This window comes from Cervus canadensis, chromosome 22 (genome assembly GCF_019320065.1).
Source record: "Cervus canadensis isolate Bull #8, Minnesota chromosome 22, ASM1932006v1, whole genome shotgun sequence".
Lineage (NCBI taxonomy): Eukaryota > Metazoa > Chordata > Mammalia > Artiodactyla > Cervidae > Cervus > Cervus canadensis.
In genome coordinates, this window is record NC_057407.1 from 17494424 (window position 1) to 17520857 (window position 26434).

The window sequence follows — 26434 nt, forward strand, 5'->3', positions numbered from 1 at the left end:
GGCTTGCTGGGCTGATGATGGCCTTACTATAATTGTGGGGAAGGGTTGGCCTGAGATTGTAAACTCAGCATTCTTGGTTTTTATTTCTCCCTTTAGTTTTGGCTTGTGGCTTCTTCACTGTTATAAGGCTCAATATGACCTTGTGTGTAGCGAGTTTATAACTCTGTGCCTAGAAAATGTTTTTATTCTGGTATGTTCATTCTTTGCTTCCTACCACCTTTCTTTTTTTTTTTTTTTTAAAGAAGTCAAAACGATCTGCTGTTGAAAATAGTGAAGAGCATTCAGCAAAATACAGCAACTCCAATAATTCAGGTAACTGATTATAGGTTATAGTGGGGCCTGGGTCCCAAAGATTAGGGCCAGGAGTCGAGGTTCTTGGGTTCTTCTTACTGTATATAGCACAGGGAACTGTGCTCAATGCTTTGTGGCAGCCTGGATGGGAGGGGAGATTGGGGGAGAACCGTGTATGTATGGCTGAGTCCCTTTGCTGTCCACCTGAAACTTTTATAACATTGTTAATTTGGCTATACCCCAATATAAAATAAAAAGTAAAAAAAAAGGAGTCCCTGGGTTCTACTAGGCAGTGTGGTGACAAATGCAGAAAACAAAAGAATTCTGTTCCCAGGGAAGAGTTGCCATAGCACTGAAAGTCTCACAGGATTCATGTACTAGAAGGGACCCCAGAGCTTAATGGGCCACGAGCCTCTTCACCAATGGCAGGACTCGATCTGTCAAAGATGAGCATCAGCCCTGGAATGAAACCCCACCCAATAATGCAGTGCAAGGCCTCCTGCTTACCAGGAGAGGCTACACTAACTGAAATGGCCCTAAACCCTGCCCTTCGCTCGGTCCCCACGTGGCAGAAGGGCGCGCCCTCCTCCATTAAGGAATGGTCTCCCCAGTGTGCGGGGATTGCAAAAGGTAACATTCCAGAAGGGCGAGGAAGGCATAGAGAGCACTGTCCCTGCCCTGCCTGGCTGGCTTTGGGCCTTCATGTCCCCATCTCTTGACATCAGATCAAGTGACCCCCTGGGACCTTGCAGTTCTTCTGCCTTTTGAGTCTGTGAAGTGGAGTTCCACATGGAGAAGGGAAGGTTTCATCCTCATAGGGGCAGCTTTGCCTCAGCCCTGGAGGCCAAAGGAAGGGGATGGTTTTTTTTTTCTTTAGGTTGAGGGATAGTTGCACATACTTCCAGTCAGGATAAGGACCCAGTAGAGACAGAGAAACTGAAGATGCACAAGAGAGAGTAATTGTTGAGGGAGACAAGGTGAGAGGGTGCTAGAAGGCCACGGGGTTAGGATCAAGAGCCCAGCTGTCAGTCTCAGCCTTGGAGAAAACCCATGCATCCTTTCCTGGTGTCAGGAGCAAGTGGAGTAGGTGAAGAGGCAGAGGCATCTGAAGTGGAGGGGAGAGAGGAGATTGAGGGTGTTCACAGACCATGCCTTCTCAGAGCCTTTCAGGGAAGTCAGTGAGGAAGACATCTGCCAGGGGCAGGAGAAGAAGTGAGGGGTGTGTGAGACCTAAAGGCTGGGCTGGCCGCTGCCAGAGGGTGCAGGCTTTTAGGTAGAGCTGGAGCTGGAAGAGTTGGGGTGGGAGAAGATCCTAGACTCTGGGAGGGGGGGAACTGCCAGCACCGCTGCTTGGAGAGTCAAGCCAGGGAAGGGCTCGGGGATCTAGGGGGGAAGAGAAGGAGGCCCTGGAGGTCTAAGTGAGGACCAGGGCTGGCTCCCTGGGGATGAGGCTGGGAGACGAGGAAGGGGCTGGAGGCTATTGTGGCTGGTACATAATTTCAGAGTTGGAGGTCTGTTTTCTCATGGTTGATGGAATGTACATGGGCCAGTCATTTTCATCATTAGCCTGAGACTCGTGTCTTCAGTCAGCCTGTCACACTGGCAGACACTTTGTCCGATGTGGAGAAAGCCTGGCTCGGTGTCTCCACCTGCCTGCTTGCAGGGCTCTATGCGAGCTAGGGCTGTCCTAGCTCAGTTGGTAAAGAATCCACCTGCAATGCAGGAGACCCTTGTTCGATTCCTGGGTCGGGAAGATCCGCTGGAGAAGGGCTAGGCTACCCACTCCAGTATTCTTGGGCTTCCCTTGTGGCTCAGCTGGTAAAGAATCTGCCTGCGTTGCAGGAGACCTGGGTTTGATCCTTGGGTTGGGACGATCCCCTAGAGAAGGGAAAGGCTACTCAGTCCAGTATTCTGGCCTGGAGAATTCCATGGGCTGTATAGTCCATGGGGTCGCAAAGAGTCGGACACGACTGAGTGACTTTCACTTCACTTCACTTAGGCCAGATGCAGCCAGGTGGGAGGCTAAGGACTCCAAGACACCACCTCAAGGAGTTTAGGAAAGCCAGGAAACAGTTGATAGAAAGGTATAGATCATCTCCAGACCCCACTGAGTCACAGATGCAAACCTTCTCCCCTTTAAAACCCATGTTAGCACTACAAGCAGCGTAATATCACAGTGGGCTGGATTTTGCCATCTTTTTCAGTGAAACGCCTCCCATGTGTTATAGGAGGTGAGAGAATATTGCAAATAGTGGAAAGGGATTCAGCTGGCAGGAGATGTGGTTTAATTAGGACATTTCTCCTTGTGCTCCGTGTCTGTGTGGTGTGGGTGATGGGAGAGGTGGTGGTAGGAGGCGCCCCCAGAACAGGTGGTGGTCTCTCAGGGGCGTGGTCTCAGTTCTCCCTGCAGGGAGCTCTGGTAATCCTTCGCTAGGACCTCCATGTGAGGGAAGGGGCTTGTGTGGGCTATTCTCTCTGCTCACTGGGCTACTTCCAGGTTAAGTCAGGAGGGTGTATTCTGGGGATTTCTGAGCAGCAGAAGTGATGCTGGGGAATTTGGGAGTATCTGAAATATAACAATGTTACTAGGTCCAGGAAAAGCATACAATCGATGGGGATATGCACCTTATTTTAATGTAAATAAGGGTGTTTGCTGAACTTCAGGTAAGAAAAAGCCTGGGAAGTCCACACACTGAAGAGGCCGATCCTGTCCACTTCAGTGCGCCTGCTGGTAAAATGGCACTTGCGCAGGGAGCATTGCCGGGTGGATGCACTGGAGACCTCTCTCTTCCTTTGGAGAGGCCTCCACCACGCTGGCCTGCGCCCCTCCGTCACCTGTTCTGCTGTGGCTCTGTCATTTGTCATTCATTACCCAGGAAGAGGGGTTGGGTCCACACGAGAGACTGTAGCCAATTGCATAAGCTGTTGGATGCCACAAAGTTGATTTCAAACCAAGCAGGCTGTGGGGAGCGGTGGGAGGCAGCGAGGCTTGGGGAGGGAAATGCGCCCTGCACTGGGGTGGACGCCTGCAGTCACGGGTCCAGTCCCCGAACTCTGTCCCCGCCACGTCCACATGTGAGCCAAGTGCAGGGGCTCAGACAGTGGTGGGTCCCAGCTCAGGCCACATTCCAGATGTCTTTGTTTGGTCCCCATGAGGGTTTTCTCTATTTTCTCTCTTAGCAGGATCTGGGGCCAGCTCACCTCTCACATCCCCGTCCTCGCCGACTCCGCCCTCCACAGCAGGTCAGTGACAAGGCAGTGACCTGCCTGCCTCCCCTTCTGCACCGGTGGGGAGGAGTGTGGGGCTCTTGCTCTTCTCGTCTTGGCTCAGACATTTGAGGGGTTAGAAGGGACCATCCTCCTCCAGAGAAACCAGTGGGGGTGCAGATCAGCAGTGTCACTTGGGAGAAACGAGGGTCTCCGTTTCCAAACTCAGATTTCAAGGGGAATGGAATAGTTGGTTTTAGGGCCACTCACCCACCCCCTACCTCCGGCTCGCTGTCTTCCCTGTCAAGCCTCATGCAGGCTCCTTACATCAGACGATGTCTTGGTATACGCTCAGGCTGAACAAAACAACTGCGCTGCCGCCCAGGGGCCCTGTCCTGCCAGGACTCTCTCCTCAGGGAGCCCAGCCACACTGCCGGCTTTGTCACAGAGCACAGCTGGTGAAATGCCCACCTCTAGGAGTGAAATCCCCACTGAGCTTCTGATTTCCTGATAACCATTTGTGCTCTGTTCTGCTCTGCATCTCATCATCTGACCACGTTTCTGTGGCTAGCCAACCTTTGTTTCGCTTTTCTGACTTAAATCAGGTTTCTTGGAGTTTCATTTGAAAAATGTAAAGAGTTTTTTTTTCAGGGAATACTTATAAAAATAACCTCTAAATGTGTGCAGTGGCCTCATAACGCTATCTTTTTTCTTTCTTTTTGGAACTAATATCTCTCTCCTAATGACTTTGCAAGCCCCATAAAAATGCATTGGGGTACCAGTATCTCCTTTCCCTCCTTAACTGAACCAGATGTTCTAGATGTCAGAGGAACTGGTTCTACCACTCAGAGCTTGCCAGCTGTGTTTGGAGGAGTCTCTGCAGCCTTTGGAAGGGAGAGTGGGCTGGGGTTGATTTATGAGTTGACAGCAGCATACTCATTAAGACTTAAAAGTGGCGCCCACCAGCTACCAAGAGCATTACCCAACCCTTCTCAAATGCTTCTAACAGACCTTCCAAAAAGAAAAAAATAAAAAGATGACCATCAAATGTGAGGGGACTGGTTTGAAGGGCTTGCATCTGGTTGTCGGGTGTCTTGATCATGGAGGCTGGTTGCTAGTGGTTTGCTGTCGAGTGTTCTGGGGCCAGGGTCTATTTTAAATAAAGTGCCTGTCTCATGGAGACGTAATATCCTATTTCCTGTCCGACTCTGTCAGCAGATTTTACAAGAAGGCCTCCACATATTGATCCATACAGAAAGTAGACTTCTTCTCTGTCTTTTGTAGCGGTGACCTCTATAGGCTGATCAGAAAGTTTTGGAGAGCCACTGCCCATGATCACGTTGAGCCATTTTCTAGATGAGAGGATGGATATCGATTTCACACCGCTTAGACATACTAAGGAAATAGGAGAGAACTAATAGTGAGAATCCATGAAGCCTCCTTTAAGAAGTGAGGTGTCTGCTTAGAAGTGCAGACCACCTTGCTGTGTGCATTTGAGGCGGGCAGTTAGCTGCCAGTTCTCATTTTTAAATACCTTGGAGAATTCAGTCTGTTTGGATTATGTTTGATGAATCCTCTAATCTGAATTCTCAGTTGAGTTCTCAGTTCTGATACAGTAGCTGGTTTGCATGAAATGAGGCAACATTTAGAATGAGAAGAAAAAGAGGAATCTTTTGTAATTAGAGTCAGTGTTGGAAAAAACTTCATCTGAGGTGAGAGGGAACAGTCGGGAATATAGTTCTGTGTCCTGAAGGGTAGTCACAGTATTCAGAGGGAAACACATGTGAGGCCCCAAGCACAATGCCTGGCAGAGATGTGAGGTGCCAACAGGTGTTGGCTCTCTCTTTTCCTCTATGTCCTTTAATGTTTTATTGATGAATTGATTGACTCAGCCCCAGAGACTGTACTCTGACCTCTGCTGGGCATTTATTGTTACTGCAACTCATAAAAATAACTGGCATCTGCCTATCAACCTAGCATTTAAGGCCCCAAGCAAGCCACCCACAGGGAGTTTATTCATTCAGCTACTTTAGATGCATTCATCCAGAGCCTGCAGTATGCCTGGCATTGTGCTAATAAATCCTGGGTCACAGAGATGAGCACGCAGACAAGGCCCCACTGAGTGGCCTGGCATTGCCGGCACCTCTCAGGAGCTCCAAAATGATAGACACTCATCAAGCAAATGCTTTCCTCAGGTCCCGCCCGTGGTAATTTCCTCCCCCAATAGTTCTTCTTAAATAGAGAATCTCCTCCTAAAAAAAACTACCAACAAAGCAGCATCTCGAACTTCTGTACTGTGCAAGGCCTCGCAGGTGGTACCGTCATGCTACCAATCCTATGGGAAATGCTCCACAAATCCTAGGGAAGATGGAGAAACTCTATACGCAGAAACAAAACTGGGAGCTGACTGTGGCTCAGATCGTGAACTCCTTATTGCAAAATTCAGACAAATTGAAGAAAGTAGGGAAAACCACTAGACCTTTCAGGTATGACCTAAATCAAATCCTTTACAATTTTACAGTGGAAGTGAGAAATAGATTCAAGGGATTAGATCTGATAGACAGAGTGCCTGAAGAACGATGGACAGAGGTGACATTATACAGGTGGCAGTGATCAAGACCAACCCCAACAAAAAGAAGTGCAAAAAGGCAAAGTGGTTGTCTGAGGAAGCCTTACAAATAGCTGAGAAAGGAAGAGAAGCTAAAGGCAAAGGAGAAAAAGGAAGGATATATCCATCTGAGTTCAGACTTCCAAAGAATAGCAGGAAGAGATAAGAAAGCCTTCCTAAGTGATCAATGCAAAGAAATAGAGGAAAACAATAGAATGGGAAAGATTAGGATCTCTTCAAGAAAATTAGAGATCTCTTCAAGAAAATTAGAGATACCAAGGGAACATTTCATGCAAAGATGGGCTGTATATTGTCACCCTGCTTATTTAACTTATATGCAGAGTACATCATGAGAAATGCTGGGCTGGAAGAAGCACAGCTGGAATCAAGATTGCCGGGAGAAATATCAATAACCTCAGATATGCAGATGACACCACCCTTATGGCAGAAAGTGAAGAACTAAAGAGCCTCTTGATGAAAGTGAAAGAGGAGAGTAAAAGAGATGGGTTAAAACTCAACATTTAAAAAACTAAAATCATAGCATCTGGTCCCATCACTTCATGGCAAATAGATGGGGAAACAGTGAGCAGACTTTATTTTCTTGGGCTCCAAAATCACTGCAGATGGTGACTGCAGCCATGAAATTAAAAGACCCTTGCTCCTTGGAAGAAAAGCTATGACCAACCTAGATAGTGTATTAAAAAGCAGGCACTTTGTTACTTTGCTGACAAAGGTCTGTCTAGTCAAAGCTGTGGTTTTTCCAGTAGTCATGTATGGATGTGAGAGTTGGACCATAAAAAAGCTGATTGCCGAAGAATTGATGCTTTTGAACTGTGGTGTTGGAGAAGACTCTTGAGAGTCCTTTGGACTGCAAGGAGATCTAACCTATCCATCCTAAAGGAAATCAGTCCTGAATATTCATTGGAAGGACTGATGCTGAAGCTGAAGCTCCAATACTTTGGCCACCTGATGTGAAGAACTGACTCATTGGAAAAGACCCTGATGCTGGGAAAGATTGAAGGTGGGAGGAGAAGGGGACAACAGAGGATGAGATGGTTGGATGGCATCACCGACCCGATGTACATGAGTTTAAGCAAGCTCTGGGTATTGGTGATGGACAGGGAAGCCTGGAGTACTGCAGTCCATGGCATCATAGAGAGTCGGACATGACTGAGCGACTGAACTGAACTGAACTGAACTGGGTGAGGGCAAGGCTTTCAGCCTACTCGCCGCCTGCGCAGCCCTCACTTAGACTGGTCCTTTCCCTTTCAGGACAGGCGGCCAGGCTTCTCACTGGGTTCGTCTCTCTTGCTGCCTCTCTGCACGCTCCCTGTCTTATTGCTGGAATCACAATTTACTCCAATTTATGTCTTTACTTCTAGGCCACATTTATGCTTTATCTGGAGCTAAGTCAAGCATAGTATTAATATCTTCTGGCTTTATGATAATATGCGATTTTCTCAAGAAATGAAGGAAAAGTCCTCATTTTCAAGGGCTAGCATTGAAAAGGAATTTCATCTGAAGGTAGCATCTCAAACACAGCTCCATGTGGGAGCCCTTGAGAGCTACATCTTGGCCTGCAGAACCTAAACTTGAGGGTCACCACTCTGTAGTTCTAGATAGAACCTTGGAGAAGACACTTGACCTCCCTGGGCTTCAGATTTCAGAATCAACTGAGGCCCCATAGGGCTCCTGGGCATGGAGGCCCTTTTGTCCCTTGTTTCTTGTAGACAAGACTCCAGCCTCCGTGACCTTCCCTGAATTTCAAAGGGTAGAGTAGCTAATCAAGGGAGGAGCATCCAGAAACCTGCTGAGACAAGATTAAGCCCTGCACACACCTTAATCTTGTCAGGACCCCACCCTTAGACTCCTGTTACAAAACCCCTCGCCACATCCCCTGGGGGTAGAGATGCATAGTTTTTCAAAGCAGGAGCCCTCTGTGTTACCTGTGCCTGGCTAACTAATAAAGCCGTCCTTTTCTGCTTTGACCCAGAGAGGTTTGATTTAGTTTGATTTAGCCCTGGTGTACAGAGAGGCAGAGCTTTCACATCAGCTTCACGTTTGTAAACAAGGATAGCAACAATGCCTGTCAGTGGATATACTATGAGGAACCAGAGAGTCCGGGCCTAGGAAGTTAGAACAGCACCTGATACACAGTCAGTCCTCAGGGCACTGTGAGTTACTGGGAGACCTTGAATAAGTCTTCTGGGTTTGGGTTTGGGTTGTTGTTGTTTATTTGCTAAGGCATATCTGACTCTTTTTTGACCCCATGGACTGCAGCCTGCCAGACGTCTCTGTGCGGGGGATTTCTCAGGCAAGAATACTGGAGTGGGTTGCCATTTCCTTCTCCAGGTGATCTTCCCAACCCAGGGATCGAACCCTAGTCTCCTTGTTGACAGGAGGATTCTTTTGGGTTAAAAAGGCAAAAGGGAGGGGGTTAGAGGAGACTGTCTCAGTTCTTTCTAATCAAGCATCCTCTAAACCCACTGTTTGCTGGAAAATAACATAATTTATACAAGTGGCTCAGCGGGTAATCAATCCGCCTGTAATGCAGGAGATACAGGAGACATGGGTTGAGTCCCTGGGTCAGGAAGATCCCCTGGAGAAGGAAATGGCAACCCACTCCAGTATTCTTGCCTGGGGAATTCCATGGACAGAGGAGCCTGGCGGGCTACAGTCCACGGGGTCATAAAGAATCGGACACAGCATACGTAAACCCACTGTGGCCTCTCCCCTGGCAGTTTGCTCAGCAATAGATCAATTGAGGCAAGATCAGTTTGACAACATTGACTTTCTTCCTGAAATCATCAGTTTTAAAAGCATTTGTGGTAACTAAGGGTGGTTTTAAGCTCAGTTACTTTCAGGACAGGGCAGAAGAGACAAGTGTTTCTAAGCCAAGGAGTCTTACTCTCCTGAGTCCTTTCCAGCATCTGTGTAAGGACTGGGGCCTCTCCTGTTTCTCTCTGAACCTCCCTGCCCAGGGCCTTTTCTTGAAATCCTTACCAGATTGATGGGAGAAAGAGTTGAAAGATTTCCTTAAGTTTGTTGGCAGTTCTATTGGGTAAGGTGGAATTCTCTAAAGTTTGTTTTTTTCCAGTGAGAACATTCCTAGGTCTTTCTTTGTTCTAAAGTGTATGTTTCCTGCCTCTAGAAGGTCATTCTTAAAGAACTTTGAGATACTTTATCCTGACTCATCTCTGGGTCAGTGTCACCAGCTAGTGTTTACACTCTGTATTCGTGGAGCTGAGTGGTTTAGAAGTTCCTGATTTACATGCAGATTTTTGCTCCTAGCTCCCTTTGGGAGGAGACAGGCCTGCAGTCTTGCTATTGTGTGTGTGTGTGTTTTTAAAAAGATTTGCAAAAAAAATAAAGATTTGCAAAAGAGTATAAAGAGTATTTGGGGAACTCTTAAGTAAGCAGGAAACCCAAATTAGTATTGTTGTTAATGATGGTATTTCACATGTTTTGAGTGTTTATTTTGTCCTAGACACTGTTCTAGGAGATTTATAGTTACTGTTTTATTTAATCCTCATGAATACCTTCCTATCCAAGAAGCAGGGATTATACTTATAGCTCCTTTTCACAGACAAAGACATTGAGGCTCTAGCAGACCTTGACTGAGGTCACACAAGTGGGAGATCCTGGAGCCAGGATTCAGTCTTAGTTCCTTGGCCTGTTCATCTCCCTGATTCCTCCTGAGCACCTGCGCACTGCAGGGCCTGTGCTGCTAAAAGCTGAGCTTGGCTGGTGTGATAAGAGCCCTGAAAGAAGCGCTAGTAACCCCGGGCTTGGGACGCAGCTCCACCACTTGCCGGGTGACCTTGCACAAGTCATCTCCATTCTTTGAAGCTGTCTTTTAAGAGAATTCCTGGTCTTTATGAGGTAGATAATGTACACAGGGCTTGATAAGCAAGAAGGTACTCTGAAGTTAAGCTGTGAATACCCTGCAAGAGAATTCTAGCCCTCCTTGCTTGCAGATTATCATTTTTAAGCAATAATTTTGAAGAGAGAGAGCTGGCAGTTGGTAGAAAGCCAGTCTGTGAGAGTAACTGAAAAGAGGGAAGTTTCACGTGTGCGGGACTGGAGGAGGCGGCGAAGGGGGCCTTGTGGGCACAGAATGACTGAGAACTAGAGTAACAGGAAGGAAGGTTTAGGATAAATAAGACACAACTATGATGTGTAAAATAAGCTACCAGGATGTAGTGTACAGCACAGGGCATAGAGCCAAAATTTTACAATAACTGTAAGTGGAGCATAACCTTTAAAAACTCTGAATCACTATATTGTACACCTGTAGCTTATATAACATTGTACATCAACTATACTTCAGTAAAACAAATAAATAAGGTACAAGAAAAGGAAGAAATTCTTTTAGAATGTTGGAGCTCCCAGGATTTATCTAGCCACATCAAAGTCTGAAACCCACTCTAGGCTCAAAATAGACATCTGTGGCCCTAAAAATCGCCTCTTTTTCTCAAAACCACGTAAAGCAGTTTCCATTTGGGATGAGTGGCTCTGTCCTGTGGTGCTTCTCTAAATAATGTGTTGGTTCTGCTCTGCTCCCGGCCTGCGGCCCTCCTCCCTGCCTCCAAGCCCAGTGTATGAGCTCCTTCCCTGGGTCCTCAGTTGCTGGCGTGGGGTGGATAGGCAGTGGCCCCAGCATCCTCCCAGAGCTGCCCCAGGTCAGTGGTCAGCCTGCTGCACCCCACGTGGGCCTCTGACCAGCCCATCCTCAGAGGAAGGGATTCTCCTTTAGGCAGGGGAGCAGGTTGGTTCATTCAGAACTCTGGAATTCACTGTCAGGGAAAAGTTTATCTTTCACAATTAACCTGGAATCTAGTCAGTTAAAAGGAGACAGGAAAAAAAAAGTGTTTGGTGTTTTTTTTTTTTTTGGCTGTGTTCTGAGGCTTGCATGATCTTTGGTCCCAATCTGGCAGTGAAAGTGTCAAGTCTTAATCCCTGGACTGCCTGGGACTTCTACCCCCCGCCCTTTTTTAAATAGTTTTCTAGTCTTAGGCTCAGAGGTTAAAGCGTCTGCCTGCAATGCGGGAGACCTGGGTTCAACTCCTGGGGTGGGAAGATCCCCTGGAGAAGGAAATGGCAACCCACTCCAGTATTCTTGCCTGGAAAATTCCATGGACGGAGGAGCCTGGTGGGCTACATTCCATGGGCTCGCAAAGAGTCGGACACGACTGAGCGACTTTACTTCACTTCTTCACTTCAGTCTTAAGTAGATGCTGATGCCTTAGCCAAAGCTCCAAAACTTTGGCCACCTGATGCAAAGAACTGACTTATTGGAAAAGACCCTGTTGCTGGGAAAGATTGAGGGCAAGAGGAGAAGGGGGCGGCAGAGGATAAGATGGTTAGATGACGTCACCAACTCAGTGGACATGAATTTGAGCAAACTCAAGAGGATGGTGAAGGACAGGAAGGCCTGGTGTGCTGCAGTCCATGGGGTCACAAAGAGTCGGACATGACTTAGTAACTGAACCACAAACAAGTCTTAAGTAAGCTACTTCTGTTCACTGCCCTGTTTAGCCTCTGGATCTAAGCTCCTTCAGGGAAGGGGCCTCATGTTCCTGCCCAGCTTACACATCCCCGTGCTTTTGCTCTTCCCAGCTTTGAAAAGACACATCTCTATTTTAGACTATAGAAGACTTGCGTGGAAAAGTGATCAGTTCTCATTGTGCTCTCCTCTTCATAAACTGGCCTTATTTAGTAATAGAACTAGGTACACTCCCAGGACCCACTCCACTTTTTAGGGGAGATAAAACCATGATGGGTCTTCTGAATAGCACCTAACTGGTTTAGAAGAAAGAAATAAAAAGAATGAAGAGGAAAGTGACTCATCGGTTACTCTGTTAGTATTAATATGTTTGCCATGTTCTTAAGAGGATCACCGTCGTATTTACAAACCATGCTTCTTGTGATTCACTTAAATTATACCCTAGTTTGCAATGAGAATAATCAGCATGTGATTCAGACTAATATTTTATTGTCTCTATTTGATTAAATGACACTAAATAATGTCACTAAATAATGACACTGAATAATGACTTGTGTCCCCCTCTCTCTCTCTTTGCTGTTTTCAGTAGAGCATGCACCATTTTGAACGTGAATTTTCGGTAAAGTAAGCGATACTGATTTTTCTAACTTTAAAGATGCTCTGTTTCTGTCTGTGAAATGGGACAGTGTGTCTAGATCACTGAAGTGATGAACAAATGGGAAAGCTGATTCGAGACTATTTCCTTGTCTGGATATTTAAATGAAATACAGCATCTTTAAAAGGCACCCCAGTGACTTCATTTACATTCATTTCATTTTCATCATGACCTTCAAAATTTTCATTTTCCACTCTGATTTTAGTTTTAAAATACAGCCCTAAAACCTACACATCAACTGCATGGCATTTTGGTATTTTAATTTTGGAAGCCAGCATCTCTTACAGTCCTGTTGTTGCAAACGTGCTGGTTCCTTGTTACTTTGACGAAAGGGAAAGGACGTTGGGCGATTGCATTCCTGGTCACAGGGAAGCCACTTAGTGGCTTTATGACTGATATTAGGGAAAACAGTTCTTTTTTAAGCATCCTTAATAATAATTGGGACATGAATACAGCCTCCCCATCTTTCTGAGGTAAAAGGCAAAGGCAGTTTCAAACAGTTTCAAACAGCCCTGAACAGGGCTGCCTGCTTCAGGGGTCACTGGCCTGCAGCTCCTTCTGAGGGTGGCTGGTAGGTCTGGTGTTGGTCTGAAGGCCAGGTGGTCTTCCCTCCTGAGTGTGGGGACCACAAAGGAACCCAGACCCGCAGGCAGTAGTTGACCGCCCACTGCCAAAGTTGGCCCAGGGAAAGGGACTCTCAGAGGTCCTTTTGACACAGCTGGGGAAGATGTTTCTGGCAAGGTGTTTCTGCCTGGATCTAACCTATGATCTTGCTGCAACAGTCTGTGGCCTGTTTCACAGCCTCTGCTGGGCTGCCAGGCTCCCATTTGGGGTTACCGGGGAGGGTGGAATAGTTAACTCTCAGGGGTTTTGTCTAAGAGATTGGACAGATCATGACTGACCTGGTCATCACTGTAGATAAGCTGTTTTGGAGCGTTCCTCCACCTGGGGTGTTGGAGGCCAACATTTTTGAAAGCTAGATCCAGTTGGCAGTCAGTCTACTGTGGAATCTGGTGGTGTCTGCGACCTGGGGATGGGGCTTTAGGAGGCCTCTGGAGGGGCCCTCACTCACATCTGGGGAGTAGGGAAGCCCAGGCATCAGGCAGTTGTCCCAGATTTGTCACAGGCCCAAGAGTCAACTCTGAATTTGGATGGTGGTAACATTCCCCCATCTCCCACATTATTAGCCATGTGTTATAGCTTAAGTCCCAGTGAACCTTTAAAGGAATTTTGTGGACCATAGAAGAGGCAAAAAAGGAAAACTAAAAAGGGACCAAAAAAATCGATGGGATCTGTAATTAGACTGTGAGTCCCTGGGGTGTGTTTTTGCCTCCTCCAAGGTCAAGTGTTGACCTTGACCTTCAGACCTGGACCTCCCTCCCCGCACCCCCACCCCCACCCCACCCCACTTTCCTGAGGCTTCTGAGCTGCTCCTGGGCCTGATCCTATGTATGGAGATCTGCCCTGGTTGTTGCAGGCCCAGTGAGGAGAGGCGGACCTCATGGGACATGGGGCCCTTTATGATTGGTCTGGCCCTCTGTGAGGGCACCTCTGGTGACCTTATTTTGCCCTTTGGATGAGCAGACTCTCCTTGCACGGCCCCCAGCAGCACAGGTTATCCTGTGGCACTTTGGACAGTGGAATTATTTACCCACCTACATATTCAAAGCAATTCATTTAGACAGTCTTAGCCTTTACTTGGACAATGAGGGTCCATTTCCTGAGCATCAACCCCAGTCCCCAAACTGTGGTAGTGAATGTGCACTTCTAATTTTGAGCGCCCAGTAGTAATGAGGCCACAGTCCAGGGTTGGTTTCGCATGAGGGCCAAGCAGTTTAGTTCTGTGCCAAGATGGCAGCCTATATACCAAGTCTAGTCCCCGAGGCCCATCTCTCGCCTCCCAGAGTCCTGGGCTAGAAGGGTGGCTGGTCTCTGGGTAGTCAGTTCCATGCCTTTAGTAGAACAAAGTGCTGTTGCAGCCCTGTCTTCTGGTCTGTAGCCCTCCCTGACTCTTCTGCCGGGGTCAAAGCCCAGAGCTGGGAGGCAGAAATGCTGGCGCTCATTCCCGTACATATTGGGCCCTCCAGGTCAAGTCCAATTCCGCTGCCCTTTTCTGGCCATTGGCTGCGAGTGCTGGGGAGGGGCCCCGGGAGGGTTTTGGCATCCACTCAGTCCTCCGGGCTCTGCAGCTGAGTTCCCAGAGTCTTCAGAGGCCATCTCCCCATTTCAGTGGTCACTTTCCAAGAACACCCTTCAGAGGAACGCTTATATGACACAGCGGTTTTCCCTGCTCTTCTCATCTCCACAGTCATGTCAGGTTGCAAGTCCTTTTTTATCTCTGTAACCCTGTAACACCAGGCCAGGAGCATCTTCCCATAATCCACCCTGGCATACAACATAATAGAACTTCATTAGTTGTCATTGTATAGAACCAGTGAAAATGACATTTTGTTCATCTGTCTGTGTTCACTATTTGTATTGCCATATTATTTGAGAATTTCAAGAACTCCAGAGCATGAGTGTGTGTATCTGTGTGATTCTTTAATTTCAGCTGCCTTTAGGTTTGGGTAAAAGATGTAAAAGAAGGTAAGTGGTTTCTATGAAATACTTTAACCATGGCCTATCACAGTTGGTAAAAAAAAAAGGTTGCTCTTGCAGAACTATGTAATTGATGGTCCTGAACACCCATCCATATAAAGTCAAGTTGTGGTGGGTACGTTCTCTTGTCACCACAGCTCAGGGAGGTGGTGGGGGAGCCATCCAACAGAATGTCTTGCTGGGGCAGCCCTAGGATAGGGTAGAGGGTGAGGCTAGGGACAGAGAGGTGGAGTCACAGGGAGCTGCCCAGTTCCCAGGAAATGGGGCAACTCACTGTAGCACAGGCAACTTCTTTGAAGCAAGGCCTTTTCTCAACCTAGTGTTTATTTTGTTCGGGATGAAATTAATTTGTTGATTCAAAAGTATACAATTCAAGTGCACAACGTCTGTGTACCTGGAAGGAAGCTAAGAGAAGTTTCAGATACCTGTTGAGCTTCCTTATTGCCCACCAGGGTAGAGCCTGCCACTCCAGTCTCCCCCAGCACTTCAGCAAAGATGTAGGGTTAGTGCATTTCTGTCTTGTAGGGTTGGCTCCCAGTGGAGACAAGGGTGTTTGAGGAAGACACCTCCTTGAGAGTGCCATTGCAGGAGGAAGTCCTCTGCCCCTTGCTGGGCATTGCTGACAATTATTAGCCTTTTATATTTCTTTCAGGCAACCTAGTACACTCAAGACAGATGGAAAAAAAAAAAAAAAAGACCCTCCTGAGGAGCCCATAACCCAGCAGACAATGGTTCCTTGCTGAGAATCCTAAGTGGTTTGTCATATCATGTTAAATCACATCCTTCAAATACTGTGTGCGTTGGAGCAGCTAAACAACTGTTCATCCCTTTCTAGTAATCGATATTTAGGTGCCCCAGCTCTGGGCATACAGATATCTGTCTTTCACTGCTAGCCCAGGAGTAGGTGGAGCTGCCTGGAACGTGGAAAGAGTAGGGAAGGGAACCTTTCTTTTGGGATCATTTTTAAAATCTGGAAATTCATCTATGCAGGGAATATCACTGTGTAGTTTTATGTAATCTGTGATATTTGTTTAGTCTTTTCTCACATGACTGTTAACTTGGAGGAAATGGCAACTTTAAAAAAATCACGAAGTATCTTGGACCCTCTGAGGGAAAATGTTTGCAGCCTTCCCCAAGTCCTTTCTGCCCAGGACTGAGCATAGCATGTGCGCAGGGTACCTGCGGAAATACTGACTATCCCCTCTCCTCCACAGGGATGTCCACGTTACCTCCACCTCCTCCACCTCCGCCTCCACCAGCAGCAGCTCCCCCACCTCCTGCGAGCACAGAGGCGCCCTCACAGCTTCCACCCCAGGCTGTGAATGGCGTGAGCCGAGGGGCCTTACTCAGCTCCATCCAGAATTTCCAAAAAGGAACTTTGAGGAAAGCCGAAACCTGTGATCATAGTGCTCCTAAGATCGGCTGAAGCTTCGTGTTTACACTCGGAGGGGAAAGTTCTTTGTTTTTTTTTCTCCTTCCACCTCCACCCACTGAAGTACCCTCCTTCTGGATGAATAATTGCTGAGCCAGTACAGCCACATACGACTTTGCAGATGCTCATGTAAGGGGCTTTTCAAGAGGGAAACACAGTCTTCAAGTAGAATGAAGTCAGGCTGGCATTGCTGCCTTAAGAAATATTTTGCTCCTTGGTTACTATCGGAATCTGGTTCACCCTCTTTTGGTGGGCAGCAGCGTATCAGAATCAATTATTTCCACCAACTGAAGGAAATGGACAAAAAACAAAAATGATGACAATATTCAGTCACTGAGGTGAATGGCCTTGGTGTTACAATCCCTCCCATCCCGCCAGCCAGCTCCTAGAACTGTTCCTCTCATAATTTCTCTATTCTAAAGCATTTTGATTATTTCTTAGATAAAACTGTTTTTTGCTACCTTTAATTTCATCTTAGACATTAACACTGTAGCCCAAAGCATAGTGATGTCGCTGAGAGTCAGAGAAGCAACCGAGTTCTTCATTTCCCCCTCAAGTAGAAGGTGAAAGTTGACAACTTTCTCTCAAGTTCAGTCAGGAACTCCTTTGTGGTTACAGAACTCAGGGCTGCTAAAGGAACTACTCTAGGCTTTGTTCCTTTTAGTTAGTACATGTTGAATAGACAAAAAAATGTTGACATCAGGAAAAGCTCTTGCCAAGTCAAGGATCTTCTTAATCCTTAGCATTTAAGTCAAGTTTGGGGTTTGTGGGGGGTCATTATTACAAGTAAATTTGGCATCTATAGAAATCAGTTCTGATTTTTGAAAGATTTATCCAAATATATCATCTTTTTAACATTACTCATTTATTAGAAAGATCCTTTATCCTATGATTTGCTTAAACCCTTAAATAAATTGCACTTTAAAGGATTATAAATAATCCATCTAAAAAAATCAAGTTATACACATCAGTGTTGGTTACTATGCAGAGAGAATGTCATTGTGTATAGTTTCATGTAATCTGTGATAAATGTTCAGCTGTATTTTTTATTAAAATAAACTGTGTCAAGAAAATGTGTTGTTTTTAGCTTGGCTAGATATTTTAATGGGAAGTTTTTGTACCACTTATGTGCTTCTGTAACTAACTTACATCTATTTTTTCCATCTCAACTTCTGAGGAGAGCAGGGTATGGCAGAATATTATGTTTTTTGGCAGTGGGAAAAATACCCGACGCGGATCTTGGTTTAACTTTGAAGAGAACCTACTGGAATTAAGCATCTGAAGAGTCGGTGGACAAGTTCCTGTTGTGAGTGAGTGATGCAGTCTAGGAGATTAGCGTTTAGTTCCTGATGGCACTAATTTCTTGACAGAAGTCTAGGACTTCTATGCCACATTTATTATCTCTAGAATATAAAAATACCATTAGTCATAGTTAGGAATTCCTTTATTCCTTATCAAAACAATCTTAACAGTAAATGCAGATTAAATGCTTTTATTTTTACATATAAGTTATCCTTTTTTGGATATATCTTTCATCAGGACTCTGCCACATTTACACCATGTTCTTCCAGTGAGAGGGTAAAATTGCACATGAATCTTATTCAAAGAACATGGTACTGTAACAGACCAAAAAAAACATGGAACTTAGGAGAGTTTTACCACAAACACATTTAAACTTCTTCCCAGTAAAAAAAAATCTGTTGTTGCTTCAGAGATAACTTTATGAATTAAAAGGTCTTTAGGACAATCCAGATGAAGAGTCAGCAAGTATTTTAAGCAAATTCCAATGACCTGAACTTCATGTCCAAACTAGATATTCAGTGTTTTCTTTATTGCAAATATGATGTCTTTAACCTGAGGTACAGAGTTGTCTTCTAGAATCTTTGCGTAAGGCATAGGCACGTCGGCACCAGTGACACGAACTGCAGGGGCATCCAGGAAGTTGAACGCGGGGCCTGCGAGGGAAGGAGGTGCAAGTTGAGAGAGGCAAGGAAAACCGCTGAGCACCACCGCCTCAGCACAGCAGGTATGGCTGCCCAGAGCAGGGAGGTCTGAAATCTAGGCTAATTACAAAGAGCTGTTCATGGTTTTGCTTTTCTCAAACATTTACTCAAAGGAAAAGTACCAAGCTGACAAGTTGAAAATTTCAAGTCATTTGATCATTCCTAGCTTTTGCTTGTTCTGTCCTGTAATAGACAGTGTTTATTACAGCTTAACTCTTCTGGAATCAGTGTCTCTGAAATACCTTCCATGATCCTGGCACAGATTTCAGCTCCTACTCCGAATTGTGGCCAGCCTCCTTCCACGGTTACAAGGTGATTGGTTTTCATGACACTGGCTTCTATTGTTTCAATGTCCATTGGCCTGATGGTTCGCAAATTTATCACCTAGACAGATAATACAGTAAACAGCTTTCCAGAGCCACCGCCTCACAAACAGTTCTATCCCCACAATGCCGCTTCCCTTCTCGTATGTGTGCGTTCTAAGCCACACAGTCATGTCTGAGTCTTGACAACCACATGGACTGCAGCCCGCCAGGCTCCTCTGTCCATGGGATTTCCCAGGCAAAAATACTGGAGTGGGTTGCATTTCCTACTCCAGGGGATCTTCCTGACCCAGGGATGAAGCCTGCATTTCCCGTCAATCTTTGAGTCTAGGGAAATCTGCCTATGTCAAAGGGGAAACTAATGAAAAAACTACAAGCAGCTTTGTTCACTTACAGAACCCAATTGTCCTTCCTTGGCTTTAACTTCCTCATCAAAATAGTAACTAACATGTGACTGCTTACCAAGTACCAGATGCTACAGTAAGTACAAGTCCATAGCCACCCTGATGGGACAGTAAATGTATTATCCTCACTTTATTGCTGATGACACTGAGATTTATTAGAGTACACATGTAACTTGCTCAGGCATAACTAGCAAGTAGTATCTCCTGGGCATCAAAGGGTTAGACTCAATGACTTCTAAGTTTTCCATTCCCCCAACTTCCAGCTCTAAGGTTGGATCTTAACTTGATAAAACAGATACCAAAAAGATCCAGACACTAGCTGGTAAAAAGCTAGGTGTTTGAAAACCAAGTAGGTTTCCACCATTAAGCTAAGACAGAACTAAGTGACAGAGCAAGATTTTATATCTAATTAACCCGTTACAGAACTCAGACTCAAACTCCTCTTTCTGGGCCTTAAATTTAAAGGTATCTTTCTGATTCTCTAAGAACACATGAATGTCCACTTACCTCACACTCAATTCCCTCTTTAGACAGCACTGTTGCAGCTTCTAAGCAGTGGCCCACAGGTCTTGAATGAGCAACTATAGTTACGTGTGTTCCTGAAACAAAGTTGTCACAGATCAGAGGTCAGGTTGAAACCAAACACACTGTCCTTCTCTGTAGCCAGCTGTGGTTCTTGTTCATTTGTAAAATCTTAACTTCATTCCAGTGAGATGCAGAATGTGATAGCCTTCCTGGAAATGAAGTACACATCTACTAGGCTCAGATTTAGAAAAGCACAAATACATGGTGCAGTCAGGGCATAACACATTTTAAGCTTGAACTCGTCCTATAATTTCCTAGTCAAAGTAAAGGCCAGTAACTTCTAGATCGACATAAACAGAAGGAACAGAGTACTAATAATGTTGAAGTGTATACTAATTTCTCTTACCTGGCCTTTCTATTTTGGCTTTTCCAATAGGGATCAGAAAATCTTTTGACTGCGCTTCTGAAGGAAGTTCAAAAGGTACTCCATACATCAATTCATTCTCCAGCACCACCACTGCAATATATAAATATTTAAACCAAAGTAACCACATGACTAAAAAGATCTACACAACACTATCATTCATTCTGTGAGATGTTTCACCATGCTGATTAGGAAACATCAGTGTCCAGTAGCCTTATGGATGGTTTAGATACAGACATCTATAGTCTGGTTAATTCTGATTTTACCTCTGGGGTTAAACAAGTGTTACAGGTGTGTAGTAAATTTCTCTTGTACCTAACTGGCCCCCATATAGTAACAGTAAGAAAAACACTATTTTGTTTTTATGTTTACTACATCTGTAAATCTCTAACATATGTCTACGCCTAACTTTAATGATCTTTAATGGTTCCTTCCATGCAGATGTTTCATTTTAGCACTTCAATGTTCAAAAGAGATGCACGACACACCCCTCTACTGACCTGGGTTGTTATCCCGAATGGCTGATTTAATAAGCCCTTTTGCATCCTCTGAACTCCAGGGGCTGACCACCTTTAAGCCTGGGCAATGCCCATACCAGGCAGCAAAACACTGTGAGTGCTGGGCAGCTACACCTGCTGAGGCGCCATTGGGCCCCCTGAAGACTATGGGCACAGACTGAAGGCCCCCTGACATGTAGTACGTCTTGGCAGCTGAGTTTATAACCTGGTCGATGGCTTGCATAGAGAAATTGAAGGTCATGAATTCACAAATGGGCCGTAACCCAGCCTGTCAAATCAAAAATGTTGAAAAGATGTTGAAAAGACTGGAAAACATCAGTTTAGAGTGGCAAATAACTACTTTGCCCCCCCCAACACTCAAGCAATGATTTTAAAAGGTCTTGTTAAAAGAAATCTCTTTGGGTGACATTCCCAAAGAAGACTACATACCATAGCTGCACCTACAGCAATTCCAGCAAAACCCATCTAGAAAATAAAATGCAAATATAAATAAAAATCCACAAAAATTAGAGTAGTACCCTTTAACAAACATGCCCCTCCAAGGTCTGCTTCCTGATGGAAGGCTTACCTCAGATATGGGAGTATCTATGATCCTCTTATCTCCATATTTCTTCCACAGGCCTCGACTAACCTATAATTAAGGAATGACCCCATTACTTCTAATTGTACTGGGGGCAAATGGCCACCTCAATTCTGTATAGTGTTTTTTTTTTCTCTTAGTTACCTTATATGCCCCATCGTACTGGGCAACTTCTTCCCCAAGGAGAAATACCTTCTCATCTCTTTCCAGCTCCTCATCCATGCCTTGATTTATAGCCTCACGAACTGTCACCTGTCACAGGTATGGGAAAGCAGTCAATAAACTACAGGATTACTTAGGATACTACTGAGATTCTCTCTTGACCTAGGTTGCCCATAGCACATGATACAAAAACCATCAACAGAACAGGCTTCTCTTTAAAAGTTCAAAGAATTTAAAAAGTAACATTTCTATTGCTCACTGCCAGTCTATGATTAGATGTATAAATGAGAAGTATACTAAACACTTCCCTTTTTAATATTTATTGGCCGCACTGGGTTTTAGTTGCACATACGGGATCTTCCCGTTGTGTCACGCGGGATCTTTCATTGTGGCTCACCGACGCAGCAGGTGCCATACAAGAGCTCAGTAGTAGTGGGGCACATGCTCAGTCTCCCATGTGGGATCTTAGTTCCCCCAACAGGGATAGAACCCACGTCCCCTGCATTGCAGGGTGGATTCTTAACCACTGGACCAGCAGGGAAGTCCCCTTTTTCTTAATGACTACCTAATCTTGAGAAATCTGCTTGCTGGCCAGACCAGTTCACAGGTGCTTTCTTCCTAAGTAGAAAGTACACTGGATAATTTTATTTCCACATTTGGTATACTGTGGGGCAGAGAACAGGTAAGGAAGCCTAAGTAATACTACATATTGAGCACTAACTAAGAGTCAGACACTGCCAAACACTTTGCCTTCAGGATCTAGGAATTACTCAGCTATAACGGTTGGTAGAATCCTCCAGTAACAAAAATGAGAAAAGAGAGAAATTCCTCAAAAACTTGAACACAGAATTACCATATAATCCAATAATTCCAACTTCTAGATTTATACCCCAAAGAGAAAGCAGGGACTCAGATAACTGCACATCAATGTTCACAGCACCATTATCCAAAATCCAACAGGTGGAAACAACTCAGGTGTCCATCAGTGGTGAGTGGGTAAGAAAAAGTGGTATATGCCTACAACGGAATACTATTCAGCCTTAAAAACGAAAGGAATTCTGACACATGCTACGACATGGATGAACCTTGAAAACTGGGTAAGTGAAAGAAGTCAGACCTATAAGGAAAAATATGAAATTCCATTTATAGGCCATCCCTGCTGCTACTGCTGCTGCTAAGTCGCTTCAGTCGTGTCCAACCCTGTGCGACCCCATAGATAGCAGCCCATCAGGCTCCTCTGTCCCTGGATTTCTCCAGGCAAGAATACTGGAGTGGGTTGCCACTTCCTTCTCCAATAGGCCATCCCTAGAATACATGAATTCATCACCACAGAAAGTACCGAGGCTTTAGAGGTTACCAGGGGCTCAGGGAGCGTTACTGTTCAATAAGTAAGTTTCTGCTTGGGACGATGATAAAGTTCTGCTGGTGAATGGACGACATGCTAAATGTACTTACTGCCACTGAATACACAGTTTAAAACAGTAAATTTTGTTATGTGTATTTTACCACAATAAAAAATGTTAAGGGGAGGTGAGGGAAGAAGTGTCACGTCTAGTTCCTTCAGCTCGGCCATTTGATTCCATTAATCCTCGCGTGGGTGACATGCGACCCCGGCCTCTGCCCTGGGACCAGGGGCCCCTCCCGGCCCGACTAGTGTCCGGGCCGGCTACCTGCAGTGCAGCCGGCGCGGTCCGGTGGAACCGCCTCCTCAGCAGCCCGGAGACCTGGCAGGGAGAGAGAGAGGACGCTCAGAGGGGGACTGAGTGGGCAGGGGTCGCGCAGGGTCATAGGCGAGGGAGCCATTGCCTACCTGCTCAAGGGGTCTCCGCACCAACACAGCAACAACCGCCATCTTGACCGTGTCCTCTAGCCGCCGCCGAATGACAGCACGGCAGGGCCGCGGACGAGTCGGACCCCGCTCCCCCGCCGGCGCGGGCCAATGGCAGGGCACGACGCCTGCGTGCCCCGCCTCCCGCAGTGCGTCATGGGCCGAGGGGGCGGGACCGAGGGACGTGTGGGTGGTCCCAGCCTGCGGCGGCCGGGAAACAAGTAGGGAACGCAGGCGGTGCACGCCTGGGGCGCGTCCCTCCGTGTTGGTATTTTGAACGCGGGGCCCTAAAGTCAGACGCTGAGGAGCGTAACTCGAGGCCGTGAAAACTGCAGGCACAGAAACGCTTTGGTACGAAGTAGCACTTTATACATAATCTGGTGACTGGGTATTTACAGTCTGACAAGTTACTGTGGAAACACTGTCTTTTGGTTCCTTGGAATGTGAACTGGAGCTAGCTTTCGCGTGTGCCAGGCATTATGTTAAGTGCTTTATGGCTCACTTAATTCTCATAGGAACCCTCTCAGGTAATTAGTGTTAATGTTATTAACTCTATTTCTCAGATGGGTAGACTGAAGCAGGGACTCAGAATTTGACTTTAGGACTCCTGACTGTAAAAGGTAGTCTTTCCCCACTGCTTGGTAAAGCGGAAGTTGGGGTCCCAACCTGGGAGGGAGTTACAATAACCTGCATTTAGAGAGGGCCTATCACCTGAGAAGAGGGCGTCAGAGAATCAGATGGCTGGATGGCTTCACCCATACAATGGACATGAACTTGGGCAGAGTTTTGGGAGATGGTAAGGGACAGGGAGGCTTGACGTGCTGCAGTCCATGGGGTCACAAAGAGTCGGATACGCCTAGTGACTGCACAACAGCAACATAACCTGACTAGGGAAGCCTCTGGAAGCTTTATCTCATTGGTCTCATTTAGACTTGGGGGCGAGGGGAATGGGTCAGGTAGGACCTCTGGGAACTCCCCAGTCCTCACTCTTATCCAGAACATTTCAGAAATTTCTGTGAGGGCTGCGAGCTGCTGGTCTGCAACCTGAGAATCTGGGTTTACTGTAAGGGCCCCGGAGAAGCCAGTGCAGCAGGGGAGAGACTAGGTCACAGGAATCTGGTTGCTGAGTGGGAATGAGAGGAGAGGGGTGAGGGCAGAAGCAGGGAGACCCCAGGAAGTCTTGGTAGAGAGAACTGGAATAGAGGATAGCTTCAACATGAAGAGGAGGTGACAGGTTTAAGATCTGTTTGGGACTGGAATCAATAGGGTTGCCATGAGGGAAGGGGAAGAGTTGAGGAAGATTTGGGTTTTCTTTGTTTTTGTTATTTTTGGATGGGTAGGGGAAGGGAGGAGACTAGGTGTAGGTGGGAGGTAAGACTGTATTCTGAATAAGCTGTATTTAGACAACTGGATCATACTCAGGTTGAATGTTTGGAGCCTGGAGTTAGAGGCTAGTTGATGCTAGAGAAATAAATTTGGACACAGCTGCTTGGGCATGGCTTTTAGTCTCTGGGCTTTTGCTTCATCATCTTTGAAATGGAGAGTTTGTCTCTAAGATGTGAAGTCAAGACATTCTGTCTTCCTCACCTGACATCATTGCCTAGTCCCTTCAGTCTGTGGACTGAAATAAAAACACACAACAGTGAGAGCTGTGAGGTTCGTTTTATTTGGGGACTTAATGAGGACTATACCCCAGGAGACTGCTCTCAGTGCATTGTGATTTGGAGAAGGGTATGCAGTCTGGCACACATCGGGGTAGAAGGTTACTGCTAGCCATGAGTAGATATTTTAGTTAATGATTTTTAGTGCTTTTCCAAGTATGGTGAGATGCCAGAAATTGGGTTCATAAGCTTTTCTCCTGAAATTATCTGAAGGCCTGTTTTACCAGGTTTTCTCAGAGCTCAGAGTGCCTCATTTTTCAGTCTTTGTCCTGAATTCCTTTCAGGGTATGTTGATGGTCAGCAGTGGCAGTGACTAATAACTCAACTGTTGTAGAGCACAATGGCAAGCAACAGTCTTGTCAGGTCCTTGACAGGAAACCAGTACTTCTCTGGCAGCCACACAGCATCCTCGGGAATATCCTCAAATTTGAGCTATCACCCCTCACTGGTTCCTGGGTTCTGCTTAGAACAAAAATGTAAGTCAGTTCTCTTGCCTCTCTCACCTCTCCCACCATCCAGCACTAAAAGATTTCAGAATTACAAAGCAAAAGGAGATACCAACGTAAGGGAAGAAAGGCCTAAAGAGAAGCCAAAAATATGGACTACAATGTAGACAAAGGACAGTATTCTTGGACTTTATTTACACAGAGATCCTAAAAAGCCAGGAATCCTGAGACTGTGTAGCTAGCCTGGCCACTTCAGTCAGAACGGCAGTAGCAACTCCAGAGGACTCAGCCAGTCTCAGGTGAGAATTTCCTTTAAAATAATGACTGCAAACATTTTAGACACATTGAATATCTTCATCTGTATACATGCATTCCTTTCAAACTCTGTAAATGGCCAGTTGGGAAAGCCAGGTATAATTTTATGTTTTGGAGTAAAAAGCACAAAAGTTGGAAGTGCTAAAGTATAAATCCATAATCTTTTTAAAGCCCATCTACATTCATAGGCTCACTGAATTTTACAGAAGAGGTTTGGAAAGTGTAAGTTGGCTAACTAGGCCACTTCACTCTTGCAATTACATCTTTCCAGAGTTCCAGGAATATTTGTCCTCCAGTATCTTTGGGTCGTCACTCATCAGAAAGTCCTTCATCCAAAGTTTCAATCTCCACAGGGTTCCACAATTATTATTATTATTTTGGTCATTGCAAGCAGGGTTTATTAAAGAGGATTTTTCACTCCATCTTTTTAGCTATAACTTAAACACATTAAAATGCACATTTCTACCACCTCAGAAAGTTCTCTCATGTTTCCTTCTAAGTAATTCTCCACTCAATTCAGTAGGCAACCACTGATCTGATTTCCATCATCATATTTCCATTGGCCTGTTTTAGAACTTGAAACAAATGGAGTTATATTTGTTTATATTTATATATATATTTGTTATATACCTTGTGCTCTTGTGTTTGGCTTCTTTAGCTCAGCAAATGTTACTGAAATTGATTCATCCATGTTAAATCTTAATACTTTATTCCTCTTTTTATTTTCATAACTTTTTCTTTTGGGAGATCTTAAGACTCACAAGAAGTATAAAAATACGAAGAGTGTGCAAGAGTTTTCGTGTACCTTCCCTCCAGCTTTGCTCAGTGGTAATATTTTATATTGTTTGTTGTTATTGTTCTGTCACTAAATCATGTCTAACTTTTTTGTGACCCCATGGGCTGTAGTCCTGCCAGGCTCCTCGGTCCATGGGATTTCCCAGGCAAGAA

The 26434-nt window shown here is 45.6% G+C and overlaps 3 protein-coding genes across 11 annotated transcripts in view; 2 read left to right on the top strand and 1 right to left on the bottom strand.

Annotated features, from left to right (window-relative positions):
- PXK (PX domain containing serine/threonine kinase like) overlaps positions 1–17370 on the top strand; it is an 80217-nt gene extending 62847 nt beyond the window's left edge. For 2 of the 9 annotated variants that reach the window (XM_043442002.1, XM_043442009.1), the window contains 3 exons: positions 243–312; positions 3472–3534; positions 16080–17370. In XM_043442002.1, coding sequence (XP_043297937.1) covers positions 243–312; positions 3472–3534; positions 16080–16291 — 345 coding nt within the window. In that variant the 3' untranslated portion in view covers positions 16292–17370. Of the gene's footprint in view, positions 1–242; positions 313–3471; positions 3535–10779; positions 10789–12198; positions 12237–14828; positions 14854–16079 lie in introns of all 9 variants that reach the window. The other 7 variants (XM_043442011.1, XM_043442010.1, XM_043442007.1 and 4 more) reach the window with 7 other exon arrangements.
- A 353-nt stretch (positions 17371–17723) lies between these two features.
- PDHB (pyruvate dehydrogenase E1 subunit beta) lies at positions 17724–23163 on the bottom strand. The gene is made up of 10 exons (XM_043442012.1): positions 23047–23163; positions 22907–22960; positions 21219–21326; positions 21063–21125; positions 20924–20959; positions 20477–20762; positions 19959–20069; positions 19535–19626; positions 18543–18684; positions 17724–18252 (listed from the first exon to the last, which is right to left on the bottom strand). The coding sequence occupies exons 1-10, from the start codon at positions 23086–23088 to the stop codon at positions 18107–18109; spliced, it is 1080 nt and encodes a 359-aa protein (XP_043297947.1). The 5' UTR covers positions 23089–23163; the 3' UTR covers positions 17724–18106.
- A 106-nt stretch (positions 23164–23269) lies between these two features.
- KCTD6 (potassium channel tetramerization domain containing 6) overlaps positions 23270–26434 on the top strand; it is a 44597-nt gene continuing 41432 nt past the window's right edge. The window contains exon 1 of the mRNA XM_043442017.1: positions 23270–23415. The gene's annotated coding sequence lies outside the window, so the exon portion shown is untranslated. The remainder of the gene's footprint in view (positions 23416–26434) is intronic.